Source organism: Orbicella franksi, chromosome 6, assembly GCF_964199315.1.
Source record: "Orbicella franksi chromosome 6, jaOrbFran1.1, whole genome shotgun sequence".
In the NCBI taxonomy this organism is placed as follows: domain Eukaryota; kingdom Metazoa; phylum Cnidaria; class Anthozoa; order Scleractinia; family Merulinidae; genus Orbicella; species Orbicella franksi.
In genome coordinates this window covers 22,733,025-22,759,420 of record NC_138150.1, presented here as the reverse complement: position 1 = coordinate 22,759,420, position 26,396 = coordinate 22,733,025, and the positions used below count along the sequence as shown (strand labels likewise).

Below are 26,396 nucleotides of genomic sequence, written 5' to 3'. Positions count from 1 at the left end.
AGATTAATGATCTCTTTGCATCCCTAAATTCTTTTCAACTTACAGTAGCGGAATGGAAAAATACCATGAGAACGAGGATTTCCGAAAGGACGAGTCTTGTCTTGTACTTGCTCCTCGTCACAGTTTCGCATTTTAAAAAGTTTAGCCTAAATTTTTCCGTTTTAAATCCTTGTCAATCTTCGCCATCCCTGACCATCCTGGCTTCTTTATGATGTATTATTATTTTTTTGGTGTTTTTCCATCTAAGTAAACTACTGTTTTCAGGTTCCCTTCAGTTTATATAAGGCAATTTTGTACATGGCCAAAATAAGTCAAAATGCCGTGACCGAGCTCCTTCAAAGAGTGAAAAAAAGGTCTCGGAGGTTATAAATTTCGACAAACTTTTGAAAATGAACTCAGCTTTTCTACTATAACTAAAATGAGCGCTTCATGGCTGACAGCAGTATTTAGACAGCTGATACCCAGGAAGCAAAGATCAAAGCGAAAGAGAAAGGCTTCGCCGGCCAGCTTCTCGTTATCCTGAAACGAGGTAGCTCCTTCAAGGCTGGTAATTCATATGATCGCTACGACCGACTGTTCCCATTTGATCCTTACGAGTTTTTAGACAGCTGATATTCAGGAAGCAAAGATCAAAGGGAAAGAGGAAGGCTTTGCCGGCCAACTTCTCGTTATCCTGAAACGAGGTAGCTACCTCCTTCAAGGCTGGTATTCAAATGATCGCTGCTAGACCGACTGTTTCCATTTGATCCTTACGATCAGTCTGCGGTCGACGAGATAGAATTAAAGTATTTGTCAATCGCAACAATCACTGAAGCATTGTTTCGATATGATCGCAACAATCGCCGAACTTTTTTAAAACGATCGTGGCTATCATATATGGAAACCATTGTTTTTGTTGTTTTACTGTCAGTTGTTCCGTTTTGCATTTCGGGTCACACAGCTCCGATTTATCAACAATTGCGACGTTACTCTTCCGCCAACCATTTTATCTGTTTATGGATTGGTTTTATTCACGTAATTGTTAATCAAAAGTGACCCAGCGAGGTTAGTTTTATCAACTTTCTCTGTTTTCTTCCCGCTCAAACCCTGTCTCAAATCCGCAAAATTAAACTCGCATGCAAAAAATAAATGTCGTACAACCCGGGGCTTCTGTTTTTGTTCAAAAATAATAAAAGCGGTAATTATGTTCCTCCCAACAGCGGAAAACACATGGAAGGTTTACACGCTGCTTTTGATCTGCAATTTAAACGTCACAGGACATTTTTACGCAAGTTCTTAGTCTCCCAAGCATTAACATTTCGCAATTGGAAATGAACAGGTGATAGTTTGGTTGTTATTCAGCCGTCGAGAGATAATTAAACCCAACTTGAATAGGGTTCGGAAAGCAATTTTCATCAATTCACAAGTTCAGTTCAACATACAGTGGAACGCCGATTTCTCGACTTAACCCTCATTTTTTCGAACCTCCCGATAACTCGAACCAAAAGCCGTTTCCCTCTCCTCACTGTAATTTTACACCCGATCTCAATGTGTTAAACTCATTTTCGTTTTCCTTGGTGCTTCGCAAAAGTCGAGATTCGACTGCATTTCTTATTACGAAACTTTGCTTCACTGAGGGTTTTCGGCGCAGCTTGTACCGTAATTTTCTGCGTCTTTCGAACTTTAAATTTCAGTTAAATTCTCTGCTGGCAAAGGACACGCTCGGAACTTGATCTCGCGAAACATGTTGACACGAATATAAAGTTGTTCACAGAAATTTAAGTCTGCGATAAATTCAGTTTTAGTTAAATCTGAAGGGAAGAAGACGGTTGTTGAACGAAAGAACAGATCTTTAGTCACCTCAAACGTGTCTCCTTTCTTGTCCAAAAGTTGACAACTGACTTAATTTTTTGGCTTGTAATAAACGCTCAGGCGGGTAGTCACTTAATGGAACTGAACATGCAGTGTATATTGGTGCGTTCAGAGAAAACTGAGTCATTTCCACCGGACACTGGAAAAAATATTAGGTCGATAACTGCTGAAGGAATTCAAAAGTGGGAAGACGTTTCGGGTCTTACACAATTCCCTGTGCTTACTTTATCTTTAGCAGCCAATCCGGAACGAGCTAAGAAAATAGATATCTTTGGTAACTGAATATTGCAAACCCGAATATTTTTTTTTGTACTGATTTCCTTTAAACTAACGTCTAGTGAATGCAAATCGCGCACACTGTGAGTTTACAAGTCACTGAAAGCACATCAGTTTTCAGATTTATTTTGCTGTCGCCGTTTTCTCTTGAATTGTTATTACGCGATGAATCGGTTAACCAGTTTACTGGCAATTCTCGTTTCGTGTGTTTCGTTCGCGAAGTCGTCCGGGGAAGTTTTCCACGAGTATTGTGTTGTCGGCGCTGGGCCGGGAGGTAGGTAATTTTCAATTTCAACTTAATGGAAGTTACTCCTTGTTGTTCATAATCTATTAAGTTAAAATGTGTTCGTTAATTATACAGTGCTTTGTAAATTTTATTCGTGCACTTGTTGATACTGAAATTTGTTAAATTTGCTCCCTCAGGTCTTCAAATAGGATTTTACCTTGAACGTGCCGGGCGCGATTATGTAATCTTTGAACGAGATGGTCTAGCAGGTATTTTCGTAAAAGATAATGGTACTTTTAATATTAATACTAGCCACTCTAAAACCCTGTTTTATCGCCTTCAGGTTGCCCGGTTAGGCTAAGTTTAGTTATTTGGGGAAAACATTTGCCCGAAAAAAGGCGAGAGAATGAGTAGGGCAGCAGTGCAACGCAGGAAAGCGAGAGAACGACAACAAAAAACAATACAAACTGGTATACCAGAATCTTCAAAGGACCTTTGCTTAAATGCTCACTGACCTTCTTTCTTTCCTCGCCCCAAGCCCCTCCCTATTTTTCTCTCTCCGTTTTTCGCGCTGCCTTTCCAACTGATAGACTGCAGCTTGGTTTGTTGGGAGCGAAAAAGGGAAAGTACTATGAATGAGTCAGGTATAAATAAGCGGAAAGAGAAGGCAGAACTGGTAAATAAGCTTTACTAACTAAGGTTCAAAATGAAGACATGCTCACCATCAGTAGTAGTTGAGATAAAAAAAGACGCGAAAAAAAATGAAATGTTATAATTTCTCGAACAATTCGTGGTTATTACTAAAAGAACATGTCATTCTAGACTGGGGCCTGTTTGTCGAAAGCCTCGGAAACTTTTCGGGCCCGCAAAGCCAGTTTTAATTAATCTGCGTCTTAAATCAGAAAGGTGTATACGCCTAAAACTTCTTGTATGAAGGGAACTTCTGCTCGCATTAAGAATATGTAAATAAAACAACTCTGTAATCATAAGGTTTCAGATTTGCTACGGCTTTCCGGGTGCGAAAACTTTTCGGGACCTTCGAGAAACGGGCCCAGATTGAAACCGACAAGTACTGAAGCCGTCTGCAAGTCAGATAGTAATAAGTTATTTAAATTCAACCTCCTCGTTACAGAGCTAGTTTCCTTGAGCTTCCTTTATAACACAATAAAGTTATTTATATTTTTATCCTAAGTTCTGTGAAACTAAACTTGGAACTCTATTTTACTACATGGGTGATAATGTTGCGATGTCAATACAAAGTGACGTGTGGGTAAATTTTCTTTAATTATGCAAACCTTCGTAACGGTATTATTTTAAAACATTTGTGGTAATCAATGGCATTTTCCGGCAGATCTTTTAAATGCTTTTCTCTTAGGCTTAAACAAGTGACCTCAACGTAACTAAGAGTGACGAATATTACTTGTCTCACTACGTGCAGATCTTCATCAACAAAATATTATCTTGCATATCGCTTAGGGCAGATGTTTGAGTGGAAATTGACTCTCGGTTTTAACTCAGTTTTGTTTCCTAGAGCATTTCAGATATCAAATGGTACTTTTGCAATATATAGGATTTCTTTTATGTAAAAATCAAGTCAATATTGCATGATTATTAGGTCTATTTCTTTGAAAAATGAAAACATCTGTCTCCGCGTTATGTGCACCTGTACATCTGCTGTTACAGTATCCTTCAAAGTTTCTTTTGTATAACAGATATGCTCATTGCATCTCAGAGAAGAAAAGAAATGTTAAACCCCATATTGTTTGTAAGTTGATAGGAAAGGCATAAAATTTCTCTTGATCACTTCTGTTTTTCATCTTTGACATTTAAATAGAAAGAAAGCAAGCATGACCCGTTTTTAGTTTAACATTATGTTTCTGGTTTTTTTCTTCATTAATTGGTCTCTTGGTTCGTTCAATCGTCCATCAAAGCAAGTTTAAGATATCAATAAATATCCTCTGCCTTTTTTTGTATATATGTTTAAAAATTTTGTTACCCCAGCCCAGGCTGAACTTTCTTTGTTTCTTTCTGCCGATTATAGGAAGACTGTACTCTTAAGAACATTCTTAGATTATAGCGTATGACAGTTCCGTTTCATTAACTTTGATGGCGTTGAAGTAATTTTGGTGCCAGACTGTAGGCAATAAGGCCTGATATGACACACAGATCTTCTTGCAAAAATGTTATAGCATCGAACACACAGCTGGTGCTGTTTTTGTTGTTTTCTGGCTAGTTTTGCAGTATAGAGAACGGAAGAATTTTATACGGTTTAGTAAATAACATATAATGGTATTGTATTTACAAATTTTCAACACAAAAAAATCATCCTCTTTTCAAAATCTCAGCCTCAGATTTATTCTTAAAATATTCTTAAAATTTCACAAATTAGTCTCGATATACTCATAGAAAAAAAAATTGTATATAATTTATCATGGAGCAGTTTTCAATTTAGTGTACTAAAGCAAAACCATTGTAATGACTCTGGCCAGTAACAAATTACACATACAGTCAATCCATTGCACCAATCAAAACTCAGAGCAAATACACGTAGCCGCCGGTAAGCGCGGGAAAACCTGTGCGAGCGAGTCACGATTGGTTTTGGCTTGACTTCTGATTGGATTACAACGTGACGTGAACTTTTTTTTTAACCAATCGCTTAGCGTTACGCGCAGGTGAAAACCACTCCATACATATATTCCTTTCAGATTTTAGTTCTGAGAATTTTATAGTTCCTGGGTCAGATAATTTATTGTAAAATAATATAATGCAATAATTACGCAATTGTTGTATTTTGCAAATCACCGGTTGACACTCCTAAATAGAATCTACTTTGTTAACAAGTTATTTTAACACTTTTTATTCCTAGGTGCATTTTACGCGAAGTATCCAAGACATAGAAAGTTAATATCCATTAACAAGAGACATACAGGTATGCAACATAAAATTAAGTTTGTATTTTTAAGTTTCCTTTTTATCCGTTTTTAAAAGTTCTTGTACATATTTAAAATTTTTACTTAGCAGCCATAACTTACGCACGGGCCCCTGCTGATACCAGCCAATGGCTGATGGGGTCACTCTGCCTAAATAAAGTTTGATCTGACTTATAGAGCTGTTTTCAAGCGAGTGTTGTGAAACCATAAAAACATACATACCTACATATATACGTTTATTTCACGTCCCCATGGGGCTTTTCATTTAAATATATAACACAATAAAAGGATATGGAGTGAAATAAAGTAAAGGTTATCAGTCTGGCCACTCAAAGACTACACTGACAATCCAATGAACCAATCAAAATCCAAAGCAAAAAATACTTCACTTCTGACTGGATGACAAAGTGGTGCAGCAGCGTGATAATGCAAAATGTGAATTACATTTGACACTCAGGACATAACTACTCTAAAGCCTTGTAAGTGATTATTGATCAAGTACAAACTATACGGTACAAGCAACTTTTTCAGTTTTCATGCCCTACTGTAAAACATCCCGGATAAAAGTTACTGGGCTCTAACCATTTTTTTTTCTTGACAATTAAGTCATCTAGTATGCAATGATATGTGCAGAGAGCTATATAATTATCAAGCATCCTAGGTGTCTGCATTGCGTGCAAATATCCAGTTATTTTGCACGGCTATTTTAAAATTTTCTTTCTTTTTCCTTTGTCTTATTATTCATTTGTGAATATACCTGTATTTTCAGGAAAAAGTAATAAAGAATTTAACATGCGTCACGACTGGAATTCCCTCCTCAGTGATGACGAGTCTCTTCTAATGACACATTACTCCAAAAAATTCTTTCCTGATGCCGATGAACTGGTGAGCTATCTCAAAAATTGATTTTAAAATGATAATGCATTGACAGTTGCAGACCATTATAACTTGAATACGGCTGCAGAAAGCTAACCAGTCCGTGTGCAACACTTCTTGTGCCAGTAGATACTTAGATCTCCACCCTTGCTATTCTTGAATCACAAATGCTGACATTGCTGTGCTGTTTTTATATTTTACGTTAAGTGTTAACTATATTGATTTTCCTTGCTATAAATTGGGTTTGGTTTTAGAAAGAAATAATGTCCACCCATCTCATGTTTCAGAGTTATGCTGCAGAACATTTGTGCACCTTCATCCAAACCAAAGCATTGAAAAACAAAAAACAAAAACAAAAACAAAAAAAACACTACAACAAGAAACAAAAAAAATACCTCGGCAATATCTGTAAGGGTTAGATGGCCAGTTAGTCAGGTTTTGCAAGTTTCAACACTGATATTTTCATATACTCTCTTTTGGTAGATTTCTTTCTGTTCGAACTGAGTTTAAGTGAAATTCCTAAGGTACTCTGTGTGGTTATTAAACCTTCAAACCTTATCACATTTCGTTGAAGCACCCCGCACCCTGTCGATATTGAGTTGTCTTAGTGCAGAATGATTTTCTCGTCGCCCACTCACCGGACTGTTTCGAGGCTTGTGGCTTGTTTAACCACGTCTTTCCTCTTCTCCCGTCATTTAATTTTACCTGGCACTGACTGATCTGAGAAACCATATTTCATTGTTAGGTTCAATATCTCAATGACTATGCCACCAAACTTAAATTAAAAGTCCAGTACAACACCAATATTCTGAATGTGTCAAGAGTAGGAGAAGACGAGCAAGCTCTGTTTTACCTCAAGGACCAAAATGATACACAATACACTTGCAAGAATCTTATCATGAGGTAATGCTAATAAACGTTTTTGAAGTATAGTATCCTCATCAGCCTGTTATTCTATTATTCATACCTTTCAAAGTGTCATGTGTTCTTAGGCAAGACTTTTATAACTGTTAATTTACACCTATAATTTTCTTAAGTCGCAAGGGTTACAAGCCCAAACGCCCTAATATGCCAGGCTCTCAAATCTGGGTTGACTAACCTCAAGTCCAATTCCATACAAATCTAGATAACGCAAGTTGTATCGCAAACTCCTATGATGTCTCTTTGTAACATGCAGCTGCAATTATATGACTGAATGATGGAGAAAATTTGATTGCCAGGTAGTTCTTTTTGGAGGTTGCAGGTTGGTGGTGGGAATTTCACTGCGACAAACCAGGGCAGGAAAACAATTTGAAATCTACTTGCCCAGTGGACCAGTAAATTCCAGTTTTCACTTGCCACCACTTAAATATTACTTGCCAACGTGGCGCCAGTATGGCAATCAGAAGACAAATGCGAACAAAGTATGCTTGGATGCCTAATCCATGCTTTTAACTTAAAAGGGCTAGGTCACGCTATTTTAGCCAGTTTTGTTTAATTTTGTTAATTATGAGCTCTAAACGTCATATTGCAAAGCAAGAGTCTTTCATTTGCAAAATTACAGCCACATAACAACTGAGAATGATTTTCCAGCTGTGTAAATGACATTTTGATATAAACTGATATAAATTTGAAAAAAGGTGGGCCGACGTTTTTCAAATTTACCCAAATGCAATGCATTTTAATCCTCTCCAATTTTGTCCATCCATGTCCCTTCTTGTCTTTCCTGTGTTTTGTTTGAGATCTTCTATAGTTTTGAGCCATTTTTGTGATATTTTAGTTAATTCTATGACCATTTGATCAGTGCTGAAATTGCCTAAAATTGAGTGACCTATCCCCTTTAATGGTTAACTTATCTTCTTTGAAATAGCTCCTGACTGGAAGTCATCATTTACCAAGCTGCTATTTTCATTTAGACTCACAAGATTACTGAGGCTAATTTCACTCGCCCACCCGACCACTGAACTTCTATTTTCACTTGCCAAGAGCAAAATTTACTTTCCCTGGGCAAAGGGACCTGGATTTTTTTTCCTGCCCTGCAAACTGTAGAAACGATGAACACACACAAAATAAGCTTCTAAATAACATCCCAGTTACTACAAATAGAACTCTGGTTAGCTTAAATAGCACTCAAAAATGGTTAGCTTTCGCAACGACTACTGTGAGGGTAACAAGATGTACTGGAAGTGTCTTTAGGTCGGATTCTGGCAATCTGCAACCAGCAAAAAATTGAAAAAAAAAAAAATATTAGTGAGGTATTTCAAGTTGATATTAATCAATTAGTGCTCTTTTCTCTTTTATTAGTACTGGTATATCAGTCGAAAATTTCCCAAAAAGGTTCAGGGGATTTGAACACACAGAGGTATGTCTAGCTGAAACATTACAGCCACTCTGAATCTACCACAGAACTTTGATTGAACATCAAAATGTGGCCTTGCTAACAACTGTTAGGTGAATTATATTGTCATTATTTAATAACTTCAAATATCTTCTTTATGACTACTACTCTGGTGCTGTCAGAATGAACTACAATTCGGACAATCCTCGAACGTTTAAAACCATCTGTTTGAATTGCAACTCCACAAGATTTCTAGACGTAACAATAATGTGCTGCATGTAATGTGGTTTTCTGTTTCTTTCTTTTTACATATATTTTATTTCTGGGCCAGCAGTAATTGGCTACTGAGCTGTTGGGATGTCCCTGCCAAACCTCTACATATTGATTGTAATGTTTTTTTGTTTTTATTTTTTTGGCATCATAAAGGCAAAGCTAATAAAATAAAACAAATAACTTTCTTTTTTTTCCTTAGAGTTACTCTGAAATGTCAACAAACCCTGATGACTATGAGGGACAAACAGTGCTAATCTTAGGAAGAGGTGATAAACAAAATATAAAAAGGTCTTTTTTTCAAAAGTTATCTGGTGTTGTTTTTATGTATGAAAAATATCCTCATTTTGCTGCAAGCTCTAATTATGTGTACTGATAAATAAAGTTTATTAAGAGCAAAAACAGACTCCAGTATTATTATTTATTTTTCACTGCAGGTAATTCAGCATTTGAGACAGCTGACAACATAATGGGAGCGACCAATTTAGTGCATATGTTTGGCAGGTTAGTTATTTAAAAAGGGAAACAAGCTGCAACATAATCTGTACTTGTAGAACCTCAAGTTTCAAACAAGAAAATATGCGAACTTTTGTTATAAATTCTGGAAGTAATTTTTCTCAGTGCAATTTTCTCTTCAGTTATTGCCTAAAAGTTCTATAAAATAAATATCTTAACAACCATTGAAACTATTTTTCATTTAACTACAGATCAAGAGTTCGCTTGTCTTGGGAGACACATTATGTGGGTGATTTGAGGTAGGTGGTTGTAGTGTACATCACCTGGCCTAATACATAGGAGCACCCAGAGAAATGAGAGAGACACATGGAGTGGAAAAAATTTAGGAGTTTTGTGTCTTCTGCTGTTAGATTCAATTTGCTTATCTTAAATGTGTTGAACATAAAAGACACAGTTGAGGTCAAATACAACAGTTGTGATCAGCAGCTTGTTTAATTTATTAGTCCAGTGCTTAATTCTACATGGCTAATTGCATGGTTGCCATAAGATGGAGTGATGATACGAACCCTGTCATATTGCACATTTCCACCCATGCAACGCTTTACCCCTCCAGCGATTCATCCGGTTTTAGTAACTGCCCCATTTGATATTTCTGTACACCAGGTTCCAATTGCTCGAAGGCTGGATCACGCAATCCCTTGCATAAATCACTATTCAGTGGATAAGTGTTAGCAAAATAAATCACGCTATCCACTGGTAGTGGCTTAACCAATGGATATCCAGCTTTCGAACAACCTGGGTCAGAGGGAGAGCTGGGCACTGCAAGTGTTAAGTGCCATCGCTCAATGGAAAAACCGCATTGGCTCGAACCTGAAGCCTGCAAATGTGGAATCTGCTAGAAGCAGCTGACTGAAGTGTACTTGCAGTACTTCTGAAATTAGCATTACTCAAAAGACCAATTTCAGGATGTTCTATTTCAGGCCTTAGAGTCACATGTGAAATGAGATGGGTAGGGTAGAACTTATCTTGCCAGGATTAATAAGTTATTTTTTCTGCTGCATGCGAGGTGACCTGAAACTTATCAATTGTTATCCACTCAGTCAGGAGGAACCTGTTGCATAACGTCTTCTCTGACTTACATGCAAAATTTCCCTTATAAGAGGTTTTTCTTCTTCATCCAGAGCTGTGAACAATGGAATATTGGACACTTATCAACTGAAGTCTCTTGATGCATTGTTGGGTAGGTCTTAAAATTTGACCTACTTTACAGAACGTTAAATTGCCTCATTAAGGTAATATTTAAATTTGAAAATAATGCGCTAAGGAAACTTCTACAGAACAAATTTGATTCTTTGTTAAGCAATCAAGACGTGTGTTAAATTAACAAAACAACACACTTTTACATACAGAGCAAAAGAACTAAGCAACAACACACTCATATTTCTACATATAGCTTTTATTTGATGGACATTCTTTAGCGCACATAATGTGGCTGTAAATTTTGTCCCTATCCGAATTGCAGTCATTTCAGTTTGCCAAAAAACCAGTGCCCCTGATGCCATAGAGTCGGTTTGCTCAGGCTGTTAGCATTATGGTCAATGGATAAAGAGCGAGAAAAACTTGTTTTGTGTAATCTTGTTTCATCACCCCAACAGTTTTGTATTTTTCAGTCGGTTGGCTTCTTCAAAGAAAGAGACCGATTTAAGCACATCTTCCTTGAACTTTCAGTCTGGCTGAAGGGACTTTCAGACTGTGTTTCGGGTGAACTGGCTATCGGGTGAAACGACTGGTTACCATCTATCCTTTCCTCGTACCTTAATTTCCTAGTTGCCAAAAATATATTTTACTCTTAAATCTAAATTAAATCAAAAAGATATTCACCAGTTAGCTAGTGATGATTTTCTTTACAGTCATTACTGTCTACTTTAGAAAGTATTCATACTGTAAATAGAAAATTTAGCATGTAAGAGAATGTAAAGCATGTAAAGAATGTAAAGAATTAGATTAAGAATTCCTTGCTTGGATTTTACATTACTTGAGCTAGAAGTAACTAATATGGTTCGTTTAGCGAACGGTGGAGAACATGCCTGGCCTTGGCAAACAAAGTATGCACATTATGTGTGGCTATTGCATTTGATACTACAGTCAAACCTGTATATAACGGTCACCCTTGGGAAATGGCCATGTGACCGTTATATACAGGGTGACCGCAGTACACAAGTTCCCTTTAAACTTCCCTGGAAGTCAATAAATAACATTTTTGTGAGCAAAGAATAACTCAATTTACGTTTTATTGACAATAACGAGCAACAGCAACGCAATAAACACCATAAAAAAGGCCAGTAAAATGTCCGTGGTGTACTTTTAGGGAGGTGCAGTGAAAGTCTACTGAAAGCTAATGAACAGCGTTTTCAAGTGGAAAACCACTTATTTTATATTTATTGACAACACTTTGAGACAGATAAGTACAGTACAGTGTTGTAAGCAGAGAACTACATGACGAAAGTGAAAACAGTGTGGTATGGTTGTGTTGTTACAGTTACAGTAACTATTGTTTGAAAGCGACGACACTTTAATGATATCTGCCGCAAGCATGTGTCGGACGCAGGCGATGACATGTCAGTACGTAGTAGTTGTGTTTAGTACTAATATCTGTATTTTTGTGAGACCCCTGCCTTGGTGGCTGCTATTTAACGAGCTTATGAGTATAGCTTGTCATTATTCGTTAATCGTAACCCAATTTCGTGACCGTTATAAACAGGTAAAAGATAATGAAATTGTGGATTCTGGAAGTCTAAAGGGTGACCGCGTCCGTTATATACAGGTGACCGCTATATGCAGGTCAACTTAACAGTAAATATAAGGGACGATTTTTGGGAAGTTGTTCTATGACCGTTATACACAGGGTGGCCGCTATATACAGGGCCGTTATATACAGGTTTGACTGTACTCACTTTTCAGCATTGTGATGGGTCGATTGAAAAAGGCTCTCTCCACATGAGAGATATTTTTAACGAGAAAATGCTTAAAGCTTGTTTAGATCCTTTCAATTACTGGCAGATGAAACAAATAAGGAATGCACTTTTGTAAAGTCTTGCAAAAGTCTCTCTAATTAGAAACATTCCGTTTTGATTCACTCTTCTCTTAGAGGCTCCTGTAGAGGAGATTTCAGTGGTGAAGAGAGATGGAGGACTTTATGTTGATGCTATTGATGACCGTGGAGTGAATGCTGTTCTCAGTGGATTAGTACGTAAGTAATGTAGAACACTACCAAATCCTGTCCGTCAAGTAACTATGCCTTTCAAACGCAACCTCCACAATAAAGGTCAACTTATGGCTGCATTTTATATTGCTGTCGATTTATTCAGCTGATTTTTCAAGACAAAATGAAGTTAACAAAGTATCTAGTGGTTCATGTCTGTACGCAGGGTGTAACTTCATGCTTAGACCTAACATATCTTGGAACAGCTGCAATTAAACAGTTTAACAACAAGTGCCCGTCTATCTCACCACATTTTATTTGATTTCTACTTTTATCAGCTGACAACTTTGCTGTGCGGGAGCCGTATGATCGCGTCATACGATGTCTGGGTTTCAAGGTACATTTGGCTTTGAATCTAAAAACAAGACCATATATTAAACACATTTTTGGTTAATTACTAAAAATGGAATATTGTTTATGGAATATTTTGAGAATTGGTTCATGTTTAGCGTGCGTATATCGAGTCATGGATGCAGGCGGGATGTTTGGAGAGCACGAAAGAAGCGTAAGAGTTGCTCGAGGCGACAGCCGAGAGCAACTCTAGCTTTCTTGAGTGCTTCCCAAACTTCCCAAGTGCATCCATAATTCGATATATGCACAGCTAAAAGTATGAACCAATTCTTTTATAACAAGGCGACAACAACTTGGGCGCTAAAACATGTTTATTTGTGATTGACTACAAAGTTCTCACAATGCATGGTGAAGGAAAACAAAGGACATTAGGATCCTAACACGCCACCACCAGTTGAGCAACGGTTGAGCGAAAATGCTCGACCTGGTTTCTAAAATTGTCAATGAAAAATTCGCTTCTCGAATTAATTATCATGAAAATGTAGGCAGACAAGGTCAAAAATACTCGATGGTAATGTTGACAAACAAAGTCAAAATACTCACGTTTAAGGTGTAAACATCTTAGCTTGGCAAAAGTCAAAGGCTCGAAGTAGAGTTTGGATTGTTCAGAATAATCTTCACATTACCGAAACTTAAACAAAAGGAACTTGCAATAAACTCGACGGAAATTTTGCAGCTAAACTGAAACTGCACACGTCATCTTATATACGCACAGCCGTGCGTACACAGAGATTTCGTTCATGATGGCTCAATACGAATTAGATAGGACTAGCGCGCGCGCCATGTTATAAACTTATTTATGTATGTTATCAACTGCCTGTGAGCCAAACGTTCTGAAACCCCTGAACAATTTATCAAAGGAAATCGTAACTGTGACCGTGTTTGGATATCTGGGACCCGTTTCAGAGTCTCGAAAGCCCCGGAAACGTGTCGGGCCTGCAAAGCCATTTTTGGTTCATCCGTATCTAAAAACAGAGAGGTGTATAGGCCTGAAACGTCTTGTCTGAAGGAAACTTCTGGTCATATTAAGAATATGTGAATATAAAAACAGCTCTATGATCATAAAGTTTGAGATTTTGCCACGGCTTTTCGGGTGCGAAAACTTCTCAATACCTTCAAGAAACGGGCCCCTGATCTTTATTATTAATATAGATTTTTGATTTGATATAATAAGATTTTAGTTTTAGGTTCGATAGAGAAGATATACATTAAACATTCAGGACAGTGCTTGATCACTTTTCAAAGCACCTGCTGCATGTTGTGTAATCTCTCTTGGTGTTTGGAAATGTGGTAAAACATGGTCTGTCACATTTGTTATATTACATTCTCAAAATCATTAATAATTCATGAAGATAAAACAAAGAAAATCACAACCGTGAAGGAGGTTTGGATATCCGGTCTCAATTAGCATAGACTTCGACAATTTTTGACAGTTTTTGTTTCGATTGAGAAGATATATCAAACAGTCGAGACAGTGTTTCATCGGCAATCCAAACACCTCGAAGTTCGTCCAAAAGACTCCGCAGCTCGTTGTATTTTCAACTCTCCTCCAGGTGTCTGGATATCTTGTTGAAACACAGTCTCTCGTGTTTGACGTATTACATGAAACGTTCTTAATTTGAAGTACCATAACCAACAGTACTTTTTGACGTGTTTTCAAACCAATTCAATGATTTGTTACGTTATGTACTGGGATTTTTTTGTTTGTGTTTAGTTTGACTTCTCTATATTCGACAACACAACTAAACCAAAACCAGCTAGAGGATCACGTGCCAAAAAATACCCAGCTGTCAAAGCAAGCTATGAATCTACAACTATACCCAGGCTCTATTTTGGTAAGTTGAACAATCAGGGCCAGGTTGTTCGAAAGCCGGTCAACGCTAACCCAGGATTAAAAGTTAACCGAAGTATTACTTTTTCTTGTATAAACATGTATTTTACTACTCACGTTTTGTGTAGTTTGAGCTTAGTCAAGCTCAAAACTGAAGGACAAACATTATAAACAGAAAATCTCACCGAAAAGTCACAAAACTGAAATCAAAATTTTTGCTAATCCTGTAATTAGCTTAATCGGGCTTTGAACAACCCGGCCCTGCACATTACTGATATTCTATTTAGTCGTCCATGGGTAGATCCATGGGAAGGTTGGAAGGGATTGCATATCTCCCCTCCCTTGCTAATAAGGGAGCTTAAGCAATGACGACGGCTACTCTAAGGACGACGCCTAATAAAAATTGGATTTACAGTTTACCTTCAAATTTCACAGTTATCCAGATCTGTTTAGAAGGCCAATTGGTCTAAAAACCTGCTTAAACTAAATTTGTAATGTCAGGGATAAATTCTAAATGGAAATACGTGGCTCATGTTCTCTAAAATACACAGAACGTGGTCATTTCACATTGTTGTTTTGCGGAGGACGGCAAAGAACTATGTAAAGATTTATCATGCACATGCACAGCCATTGTTCTTCTCATTAAACCTCTTGTTTGGCGACGTTCTCGTTGCCATCGTCATCGCGGTTCGCCTAAGTTCCCCATTTTCTAGGGGAGCACACCTCCAGACACTAACCCTGCCCCCTGCCTCAGGGGCATGGAGTTTTAGAATTTAATTATGACCTCTCTTAATTCTCCTTACATTGTCAATACTTTCGAGCAGACAGACCATTACAACTGGGGATAGTGTCTTTCGAGTGAAATGTAAAACCCAACTTCTCAGAGTTAACAATATAAGGATACAATTACAGCTAATTATAATGATAAAATTTTAGGTCAAGAAAGAAGAATATCAAATGTTTTAAGTACCTGATTACTCCACTTCATGGCTGTACTTGTAATTTTCATTTCCAAAGTAAATGCACCAACCTTTCTCGTTCGGTCCCTCCTTGATTTTCTCATTACTATTACATGTACTACCTCCCCCTCCCCCCTCCCCCCCCCCCCATTTACCTGAAGCATTTTGAGATCTTCAAGCTAAAAGTATATATTTTAACTAATGGAATATGTGCGATCTCAGTCCTTCCTTCTCGAGTTTAAATGTAAATTATTTGTTAACACAACCCAACTGTGGAATGACTTAGTTTTAACTTTGTTTGCAAAAGTATGATTCGTCGAACTCATTCCTGATAGTTTGGATAGTTTTATCCTCAATACAATCCACTGCAGCTGATCCAGATTTTTAATTGTTTTATTTTGCCTATTTTACAGCTGGTACGAACACCCACTCAGTTGACATCCGCAGGTCTGCAGGAGGATTCATTCATGGTTTTCGATACACTGGTATTTGAAAATTTTGTTTTTCAGTTGTAAATTGAGCTGGATTAATCAAAACGTGGATCATTGGACAATGCAGTTCGCGAGTTTTCATTGGCTGAGCCATCATGGGTTATGAGTCATTATACTATGTTCTACAAAATAATATGCTAAGCGTAAGCGTGACTTTTTTGGGGGACGTTTTTATTTTAGTCCGGCTTTCTATATTTTGGGGGCGTTTTTATTAAAACAATTATTCAACTCGCGCTTGTTGGATAGCCAACGCGCGCTCGTGGAATAACCGTTAAGTAGACTAGATGCAGATTATAGATTGAGGAGATTATTAGACCATGCCTCAAAAATCGTACCAAGCAGATAACCAGATACTCAAAGAAAAGAAAGTAGTCAACGACAATTGTTGATTGTCCATAAGAAGCAGAAGAATGGCCTGCAATCACGCAGTTGTGGGGTGAGGGGAAGGGTCACAATCATCTTGGTCAAAACTTGCGGTAGCAGTAACGTTTTCCAGTTCTGTCCTTGGCTTTCAAGTTTAACGGGACTGAACCAATAGACAACTTTGTCAGGTCCTTACTGAGTTTTATTGTTGTTATTACTAACATCACTACTGGTACTTTGAAAGGTCAATTTGTCATTCAAAAATGTTTTGAATTTTTCGTCTTTTTTTTACAGCACGTGCACTTCATCGTGAGTTGGAGTGGCGCAACCATAATGTCACATGGCCTCACATAACAATCCCAGTCACAGAAGTCATAAATGTGATACTCAAAAGGATTAATGAAGCCTCGGTTAGAATTAAAACAACTACTTTTACATTAATAATTTATATATTTTTGCAACCACTAACTAAAATTTACTACTCATTCTTAATATTTATCTTGTATAAATATACCAAATCGTTATCCAGTCCATACTCTATGTGATAATTTTCATATTTACTTATAACCTTATAACAAGAGAAGTAAAGAGCTAGATTATTTAGTGTAGGACATTTTCTTGTTACTCAGAGTTTCACGCTTTTTCCGAAGCGATCATCAGAGTTACCTGATGATTGCTTCGGACTCTGGGTACTTAACAAGTAAATGTCTTGGACCAACTAATCCAGCTCTTTATTTCTATTGTTATAAATTCAAGGTTCGCACTTTTTTGGGCTTTTGAAATTCCATGACTTTCCATGACCTTTTCCATGATCTTTCCAAGTTTTCCCGTGACCTATGCTAAGCAGTTGTTCTCAAAGTAATGTCAAAACAATCTATTATTTAAGGTATTTTCCCTTATTATGACGCATAAAATGCATGCTAGTCTTTATTTTTGTACTGGAATTAACTGGTTTTCTGACTTGTCCGTTGTTTTTTCCACTTTTGATTTTTTTTTTGCCTGTTCATTCTTAGAACGTTTATTACTTTTCCATGACTTTCCATGACCCACACTTCAATTTCAGGACTTTCCAGGCCTGGAAAATGAAATTGTAAAATTCCACGACATTCCAGGTTTTCCATGACCCGTAGGAACCCTGAAATTGCTCTAGTCTAACTATCGAGCACTCCAATTGCCGATGAGGATTTCAACCTGCTATTTGGTTATATTTATAATCTTATAAATGAGCCATCGCTTAGATGTTCAAAATTTGCTTGTTTGACTAAGTTTATTCTCATGACAGGGTATTTATCAAATGTTTGGTGTCCTTGGAGAAGTAATAATCTTTCGTGAGTATAAATTTTATAAATATGAAACTTTGTCTCAGAAAAAAGTTTTTGTAACTTTCAAATTCTCGACAATTCTTAAAACATTATTTTTACAAGATATATAGCAATCAGCAATCACTGACTGAGGTTCTTCAAAACTCAATGTTACTATGTGCAAAAATGCATGAGTATTTCCACTTGAACTTCAAACGAAAGCAATAAACATTTTTAGTAAAAAAGTTTTATTGAATTTTACTCCTGTTTCAACTTTTTGTGTACCTGACAAAAGGTTCTGTTTACTTCTAATTTGTTTGTTTCTAACCTGTTAATTGAAACTATCAGCTTTGCACGATTTCAAGGAAGCAGTAGACACATTGGTCAAATAGATAATTAATTTTACAAACTGAATGATTTATTTAAGTTGTGATTAAATTTTTTTTATGACATGACATTACAACGCGATGATTTAAGTTATTGGTATTCCTAGCATAGGAATACTAACCAGTAACATGGTCAAATTTTTACGATAACCACAACATTGTTTTTCACTTCTCTTAAAAGCTCTCCAACGAATAGCCGAGTCTTGGCATCAAGTATTCTTATAGAGTAAAGCTAAGTCATACAAGAGAGCAGAAGTAGTGATTATGATTAAACCTTAAAGTGAATTATCATGACTCATATCTGACTTCTTCTCTACTCCAGGTGAAAATGGAAATGCAGAATACTATGAAGAGTTTCCTATTAGACTGGTGGATCAATTTGAAGGTATTTTTTTTGGTTGCTGTTATCATGATGCATGCTTTACCGTTGAATTGCTTCACAAAGTGATCTTATCACATCTTCTTAACCACTAACTAGACGCTTGAACTCTTTGTTTGCCAGGGAACGCTTGCTTTGCATGCTACCAGCTACTACAGCCCTTCATTTCTTATGACTTGTCTTGAGTTTTCTTCCTAACCATTTTGTGCCTCGCTTCACTTGATTTGGCAAATCAAAATCTCCATTTTACACCATCATATTATTGCCCAAGAGTCCCAAGTAAATTAGGCACTTTACTTCTATTTTCTTTTCTTTTGCACGCCCCCTTTGCAACTGCATTCCATTGCAATTAAATCATTGCATTGCAACTGTCTGTCACATACCAGGATATGCATTCTCTAAAATACTAAATTTTGTTGTTCAGTTGCATCAAAGTGCTGCTAAAATGTAACTAGTGTAAGGCCTTTCAAACATCACCGGTGCAAGCACTTTTATATTAATTTAGTTTATTCTGCTTATAGAGTTCACTGGTAGTGCAGCGGGTCCAATGATTGTACTCAATATGGAATATGGCAAGGATTTCTCTGGAGCTGGGTAAGTAGGAAGTACAGAAAAGTATACAAACAAAATTATTACATTACATTTACATTACATTTCCATGCAATTACAAGCTGAATGTTTTGAAGTAAACAATTTTACATTATGACCTTATGACCAACCCACTTATACAATCACCTTGTTATTACAGCCACCTCAAGAAAACATTTCGTCAGTCGTTTTTATTGTACGATCACAACAATAAGACCACCCTTTGTCACTGCAACTACAGTTATATAGCCCAGAGTTGGTTGTATGAACAGGGTTCCAATGGATTCTTTAGTAATCAACTTTAAAATGATGTCAACATTTAGCACTTTAATTTTAGTCTGTGGCACAGTCACCCCACGGAAACAACAGTCCAAAGTAGAAAAGGACCAGTGAATTAAAATAAAAAAACAGTCAAACACACATTCATTATTGTCTTCAGCTGCTTAAAGCTTGTTTAGTAATTGAATAAATTGACGTTCCTGCTACGCCTTATGCCAATTCTTGACAAACCCCTATTTAAGCGACCAACCCCTCAAGGGTGGCAGCTTAATAAGGGTTTGATTTTATAACCTTCAGCTAATATGAAAAAGATATTTTTGTCTCTTTGTCAATAATTATATTGATTAAATCATTTCGCACATTTGTGTTACGATTTATAGAAAGGACACATTTAGGCCAGGTCGTGCCACAGGATGGGCAAGTGAGGCTTACAAGTCAAACTTCCTGCATCCTGTGCTTTACTTCTACAAAGAACCTCCTACAGGTAATGTAGCCAGCTGTTCAAATCCACATCAGCAAGGGATTTGCAATCTAGGTTAACTCTGAAAGTATCTATTCACCAACTTTATGATAAAATGCAGCTTATTTCTTTCATTTTCATTGAAGCTTTCCCACCTTTGCGGTTTTTCAAATCCTTTCCTTTGTCTTTTTGCACCCTTTCCCTTTCCTTCTTTTCCTTCCATTCTCTGTACTTTAATTTAGAAATATCCAGCTTTAGATTTTGTGCTACTTGACGCCTTCCTCGTATTGACTGCTATCTATATACTACATTTTTCGTTGGTTTTTCACATGAGCACTTTGTATTCAACGTTTTGACGTCTTTAATCTTCAGCCATGCCAAAGTCATCAAAAGAAGGCGTTCTTCCCAGACCAGATCGCATTCACCACATTGTGGAAGACTTCTTAACACTGTGGTAGGCTGCAAATGCCAGTTTTCTTTTTAAGAAAAGTTTAAAGGTGTTATTGTTGTTTTGTTGCTGCTGCTGCTGACATTGTTACTGCAAGAGCTACAGACTAATGTGCCTTCTCATTCTCACGTTCTGCTCTAACTCAAGCCATTGCTACACAGCCTAATGAAATCCCAAAACGTACTTCCCAAAACCAGAGTTTTACTGGTCTGTACATAGTTGGATGCTGTTGGTCTCAAGCCCAGGATTGTTTTGGTCTATAACTTAACTTAATCCTCCTTGCCCCTCGTGAGGCAAAGTGCTTCCGCCTAGCTCTCCACCGGACCCTGTTCTTGGGGATCTTTTCGGTCTCACCCCATGTCTTCCCGATGTTCAGCTCTTTTATCACCGTGGTTTTGGTCCATGCTGTTGTTGAAATTGGGTTGTTTTAATGATGGTAATAGAGCCTTTATTCGTGTGATTTTTCCTCAGGAATGCGCCAAAGGCACACATTCTTCCCCTGCGCCGATTTATGGAAAATGTCGTTGACAGTGATCTTCGTTCATTTTTTGCATCATCTTGCTTTAAGGTAAGCTTTATACATTTAATGCTGTGTGAGATAACAAAGTATTACTATCCCCCATTCATTTTGACATTAGTTCTGACAATCTGGAGGCACGTCAAGGCAATATCTCCTTCATGCGTCTTCTTACTTCATCACTCATCTGCTTGATGGTGTCATCTACAACTGTAAGGAATAACTACCAGTACACGTAGATCTCTTCCGTGAGTAGACTACATCAACTTTTGAGGAAGATATGGGAGCCCAAGAAAATCCCAATAAGATGGAAGGGAGGGTCAATCATCAGACTAACAAAGAAAGGAAATGCAAGAACTGGCGGAGCATAACTCTTCTGTCCGTCGTAGGCAAGGTATTGGCGAGGATCCTTATAGAGAGGATCAGATGTGGAATTGACTGTTGGTTGAGGAAAGAGCAAGCAGGTTATAGGAAGGGTACAGGAACAACTGAACAAGTTAGTTTTCATATTGCGAAATATCTCTGAACAGGACTGAACAGGTTAACGAATGGCAAGCGACACTGTATCCGAACTTCATAGATTTTGAGAAGGCTTTTGATTCCATCCACCGTGAAAGCCTATGGATCATCATAAAGAAGTATGGCATCCTAGAGAAGATTGTGAGAATGAGAAAAACCTTCTATGAAGATTTCCAGTGTGTTATAGAAGATCAAGAAGGATTGTGTGTGATTGGTTTGACTCAAGAACTGGTGTCAAACAAGGATGCAGCAAGTCGGTATTTTTGTTCCTTATCGTCATGGACCGGGGGTGTTCTTGGTAATTATATAAGCTATATGGGTATGTGCCACTATGAAGGGTAAGGTTTTCAGGCAGTTTAGTCTGGGATAAGGTATAAAAATCAGACAGTATTGGTCTGGAATAGAGTATAATTCACCAGAAAAGAGGCCAGTGTACGAATAATTTAGTCTAGAGCAGGGTTCTTTAGCCGGGGTTCTTCAATAGAAATTGAAACTTGGGAGTGACTTTGTCTCTGTCTCTGAATTAAAAATAGCTAGTCCGGGATAGGGAAGGTTTTTCTGGTGCCTGGTCTAGAATGAGGTTGCAAAATCAAGCTGATCATGGTCTAGTATAGGGTACGGGTATCAGTGTCCCCTTGGGGTCATGGACTGGGTGACGAGAAGAACAGCTGGCCATGGAGAATGGCATCAGGTGGAAGATCACAACAACACTTGATGACCTAGACTTCGCTAGTGATGTAGCACTCCTGTCCTCCACAAAAGGGTCGATACAGGAAAAAAAAATAGCAAGGTTACAGGAGGAGACATAAAGAGTGGAACTAAGGATCAAATCAATAGCTGAGAGACCAAGGTAAGGAGGGTTAATGCAAAAAAACATGACAAGATCAAGTTGATGGACAAGATATCGAAGACAGACAAGTTCAGTACTTGGGAACAACGGTCTGTCAGGAGGGACGAGGAGGCATAAAAGATCTGAATAGAATTTTGAAAACTAGAAGTACATTTGTCCATCTCACACAAGCAAAATAGCAATGACCTCGGCACCCCAAGGGAGAAGAAGGAAAGCAAGACCAAACACCACCTAGAAGTGTACAGTAGAGAAAGAAAGGAACAAAGCGAGCTGGAAATCTTAGACCAAAGTATGAAGAGCAGCAGCAGACAGAAGGATGGAAGTGCTTTGCAGAGGCCTTATGTAACACTTAGTCACAAACAGATAGGTGAAGGTGATATGTAGATCTTAATAAACTTGATCTTCTGAATGGCATAATATAGTCTAATGGCTAGTGCACTGGACACTGGATTGATCAGCTCCGGCTCAAGCCCTGGCCGAAGTAATGGAGTTGTGCTTGTGACCAAGGCACTTTTCTAACTTCTTACTTGGCTCCGCCTGGGTATATAAATGATCTCAACAAATTTAATGCTGGGGGTACCTTTCAGATGGACTACAGTGCTGGAAATAATTATTTTTCTTCCCTGGCAGGACATGTTTCACCAGTCCTACTCACTAGTGTGTCTCGTGAAATATGTGCGAGTAACCCGAGCAATCAGTTGCACTCGTAATTGAAGAGCGGTTAGTCGTGTTTTCTGAATTTCTTTATAATGAAAAATGTGAATGAGCAACTACTAGAGGAAGCCCCCTTAAACAAGGAAAATGATCCAGGGTGCCACGCAATTAAATACTGTTTGTAAGAGTTTCCTTAAATATTTGTTATAAGAACACTTGTGAGTACCGTAAGTCATTAACCATCGAATTTGTACTTTACAAACACTTCTAGAGTATCGTGAACATCTTGCATGATTTGTTGTGCTATAAACCCAGGGTATTTCCTTAGCAACATTATTAGTAAGCAGTTGTTGACGAGCCATAACACACCCAGACAAGACCCAGAGCAATCATTCTTATTGTTTTCCAGATTATCATGACAAGGAAATCAGCGCCAATAAAATGCCGTAGACATTACATAGAAGGTACAGATAATTCTGTTATTTTCAATATTGCAGAGTCAGACACTAATAGAACATATTGAATACCATGATACATTACATACCCTTTTACATTTTGGCTTTGTCATTTTTTGAAGAGTTAAAATGTTTTAGAAAGTGAACTTACATTCATAAGAAACTCTAGCAGCTCTGCTGTAAATTTATTTAAGAAATAGAAAAGATGTCCCGTGTTTCTAACAAGTTATAGAAACACGAGTGGAAGTTTGGGAGAATGAGGGACACTGTGGGAACATGTCAGTTGACAGGCAAGTGTTTCCACAGCTTTTTCAAGTTCTCCCAAACCTCCATGAGTGTTTCTATAACTCGATAGAAACATGGGGAACATGTTTTCTATTTCTTTTCAGAAAATTTCACAGCAAAAAGAGAAAACAGTTTGTCTTTGATCATCAAAATGTAAATTCCCTTTTCTCACACCATCATTATGACAGTTCATGTTAGTTCTGTGTTTCTATCGAGTTTAATATAAATCTACTAAGTTTCTATTGTGATGCCGTTTGCCGATTGGCTACACTACTCACTGTCTATTCTGTTGTAGATAGTGAGTAGCCTAACAGTGTGCAGTTGTTATCAAAATGACAGCAGACTCTTGGTGTTTTCAAAGTGTCTGTGAAGAGGATTTAGATAAAGTTTTGAATGGCTAGTAGATTTATAATAAAACAATTACATTATTTGCTCTCAATTTCTATGCGATTGAAACCTCAAGCTCATAATCTAATAGTTAAATTTATAGAAACACAGTTTTAAACCAGTCAGCAAGTGTTGTTTCTTTAAGTTATTTTCTAAAATTCATTATAATTTTTTCTTTTTAACAACAACACAGATTTCATTAAACTTAAGTTCAATTTCCAACACAACCATTGGGTATGGAGTTGTTATTTAAGATTCATTTTGTTTTGTGTCCTGTGCTAGGTCCAATGTTGCCAACTCCAAAGTTTTCTCAGGATACTTTACTGCAAAGCCAGGAAATAAGAATGTAACTGGCTTGAATTGATGCTTGAATACTGTTTGCAACTCTCCTTCCTGTGGTGTCTCTTCTTTAGATTAAAAGAAAAGAATCAAAATTTTTCTTGGTTGGTGGACTTCACGTGTAAAGATTAAATTATTTCTAAATACATTTTTCAGTTTGCCCTGGGATGTAGGTTATTAAAACCTTAATGAGACGACATCAATACTCTCACATCCCAGACCTAAATGTCCCAGTGATTGCCTACTATTAAAATTTTTCTCTAAGAATGATATGATTGTCATTGTGTATCATATGGATTGTAAACAGAGAGGATCAAGGTTTGACTTTCATCTCACAGCCATGGAGCTCAGTTTATATTTTATGTTATGCTATGTTCAGGGTGAGAAGTTTTGTATTTCCTCCATAACTGAAGCAATATATTTAAATGGTCATATTAATTAACATTACGTTTAAAACCTCTGGTTCATGCAAAGAGTAAGGTATACATAATTATGTAATGTGCAACATAAAGGGATTGAATGGAAGTGATCAACTGTTGAATACAAACACAAATTATCAAGAGATATTTCCCACATAACATAAAGCTTCAGTTATAAGCCCTCCACACAAGTTTTTGAGGTGTTCAATAACTGGGAGAGCTTTAGATATTCAGGGGACTCTTATTGGGGGCATCAAAAACTGTTTGGAAATCAGCTGACAATAATTGACACTGATGAGGGATGAATAATTTGTAAGAAAGTCAAGTTGATTATATTAATGCCCCCCCTCCCCATAGGATGATTTTCCCATCCTGATGGGATGGGAAACTCATCCTAAAATTTACCCCCTGCTGTTTTGTCTGAGTCAGTGAGTTTGGTTCCTACTAGATGTGAAAACTGTCAAGGTCTGTCAGTAATTCACACTTGAACAGTTTTCTGGTGAGGTTTCAGAAGAAAATTTCACTGAAAGGACTGGAACTTCAACTGGGACAAAAGCAAACCACTTTGGGATAATACAAATTGGGTCTAAATGGTCTCTAATCCATGCTGATGTGAATTTGTGAATATAATAAAGTTTTTTAAGGTTAGACGTGTTATGCGTCTTTTACATGAATTCAAACAAGGATGGAAAACTCGTCAAACAGGTTACCCATCCAGACAGGTTTCTTGTCCTCTAGCATGAATACTGCTAAAGCCTTCTTTTTTTCAAATATTAATGAATTTTCAACATCAAGTCTGTTGAGTAACATGGCTGGTAACATGGCTGGTCTCTTAAACTCAGTCCTAACTTGTGATGCAAGCATAAGAATAATAAGGTGCTTATGTGCTACTGGACAGCTGCGGCATAAGCATGAGTGTCCTTCCTTATACTTAAGCTTATGTCGGTGTTATGTTCAGTGCAGCCACAGTTGGCATAAGCATTAACAGTGCTCGCTGATTGGCTGAAAGTCTTTCGCTCCTGCTTATGCTGGACACAACAGCAACATAAGCATATTAAAACATCAGCATAAGAAGAACGCAAGGTATTGATATTCTTATGCTAGTGCTTATGCTTATTAAAGTCCGGCCGTCACCAATAGAGCATAAAGCGTTTTTATGCTTATGTTTCTTATGCTTGCTTATGCTTGCACCCGGGCTGCTTGCACCACAAGTGAGTGACCACAAGTGAGGACCGGGCTTTTAAATTTGTATTCCTCCCACTTCCCAAATGCTCTTTGCCAGCATGAGCCGACAAACAAACTGTATGCATAATAAATGTATGGGGTTATACGGAAATCTTGCCGATATGTGTCTTTGAAAAAGTACGTTAGCTTCCAGTCAGCGTTTAAATAATCATCTACCTTGACTTAAAAACAGCGGAGTAATTCCTCTGACCGGGAAACATTACTGAAGACTTCTGTACCATTTATAAGCCAGCCATACTCTTTTCTGTGAGTTGTCTGTTATCCCTTTACCCAGTAGGCAGAACTGAAATGCCCTTCTCTATTTTCACTAACGCTACGAAACCGAGCACGGGTTCCCTTTAATCTGAAAAGGCTGCACGCCGACATGGCGCTGGCTTATCATCCTTCCCGCTTTTACACAAGGAGCGCAGGGCATCATGGGATGCC

The 26,396-nt window shown here is 37.6% G+C and overlaps 1 protein-coding gene across 3 annotated transcripts; it reads left to right on the top strand.

Moving 5' to 3' along the window:
* The first annotated feature begins 1,757 nt into the window (after window positions 1–1,757).
* Window positions 1,758–24,323, top strand: LOC145491356 (FAD-dependent oxidoreductase domain-containing protein 2-like). Of its 3 annotated transcripts, XM_081470534.1 has the most exons (23): window positions 1,758–2,401; window positions 2,551–2,622; window positions 5,220–5,282; window positions 6,053–6,168; window positions 6,905–7,062; window positions 8,443–8,500; window positions 8,949–9,015; window positions 9,184–9,250; window positions 9,454–9,501; window positions 10,384–10,442; window positions 12,351–12,452; window positions 12,743–12,801; window positions 14,530–14,650; window positions 16,019–16,090; window positions 16,754–16,869; window positions 17,742–17,787; window positions 18,469–18,531; window positions 19,047–19,119; window positions 19,773–19,876; window positions 20,225–20,306; window positions 20,772–20,868; window positions 23,250–23,304; window positions 24,250–24,323. In XM_081470534.1, the coding sequence occupies exons 1-23, from the start codon at window positions 2,293–2,295 to the stop codon at window positions 24,315–24,317; spliced, it is 1,875 nt and encodes a 624-aa protein (XP_081326660.1). In that variant the 5' UTR covers window positions 1,758–2,292; the 3' UTR covers window positions 24,318–24,323. The 3 variants fall into 3 exon arrangements, 2 of the variants coding, with proteins under 2 accessions (XP_081326660.1, XP_081326659.1); XR_014049815.1 differs by having other exon boundaries at window positions 20,772–23,304; window positions 24,250–24,293; XM_081470533.1 differs by lacking the exon at window positions 24,250–24,323 and having other exon boundaries at window positions 20,772–23,340.
* The last annotated feature ends 2,073 nt before the right edge of the window (window positions 24,324–26,396 follow it).

Bases quoted from the DNA above. Each gene is read 5' to 3' on its own strand.
- LOC145491356 (XM_081470533.1), top strand. From the start codon at position 2,293: ATGAATCGGTTAACCAGTTTACTGGCAATTCTCGTTTCGTGTGTTTCG. The intron at 12,802-14,529 runs GTACATTTGGCT...GTTTGTGTTTAG, and splicing joins TACGATGTCTGGGTTTCAAG to TTTGACTTCTCTATATTCGA. The intron at 20,307-20,771 runs GTAGGCTGCAAA...ATTTTTCCTCAG, and splicing joins GAAGACTTCTTAACACTGTG to GAATGCGCCAAAGGCACACA.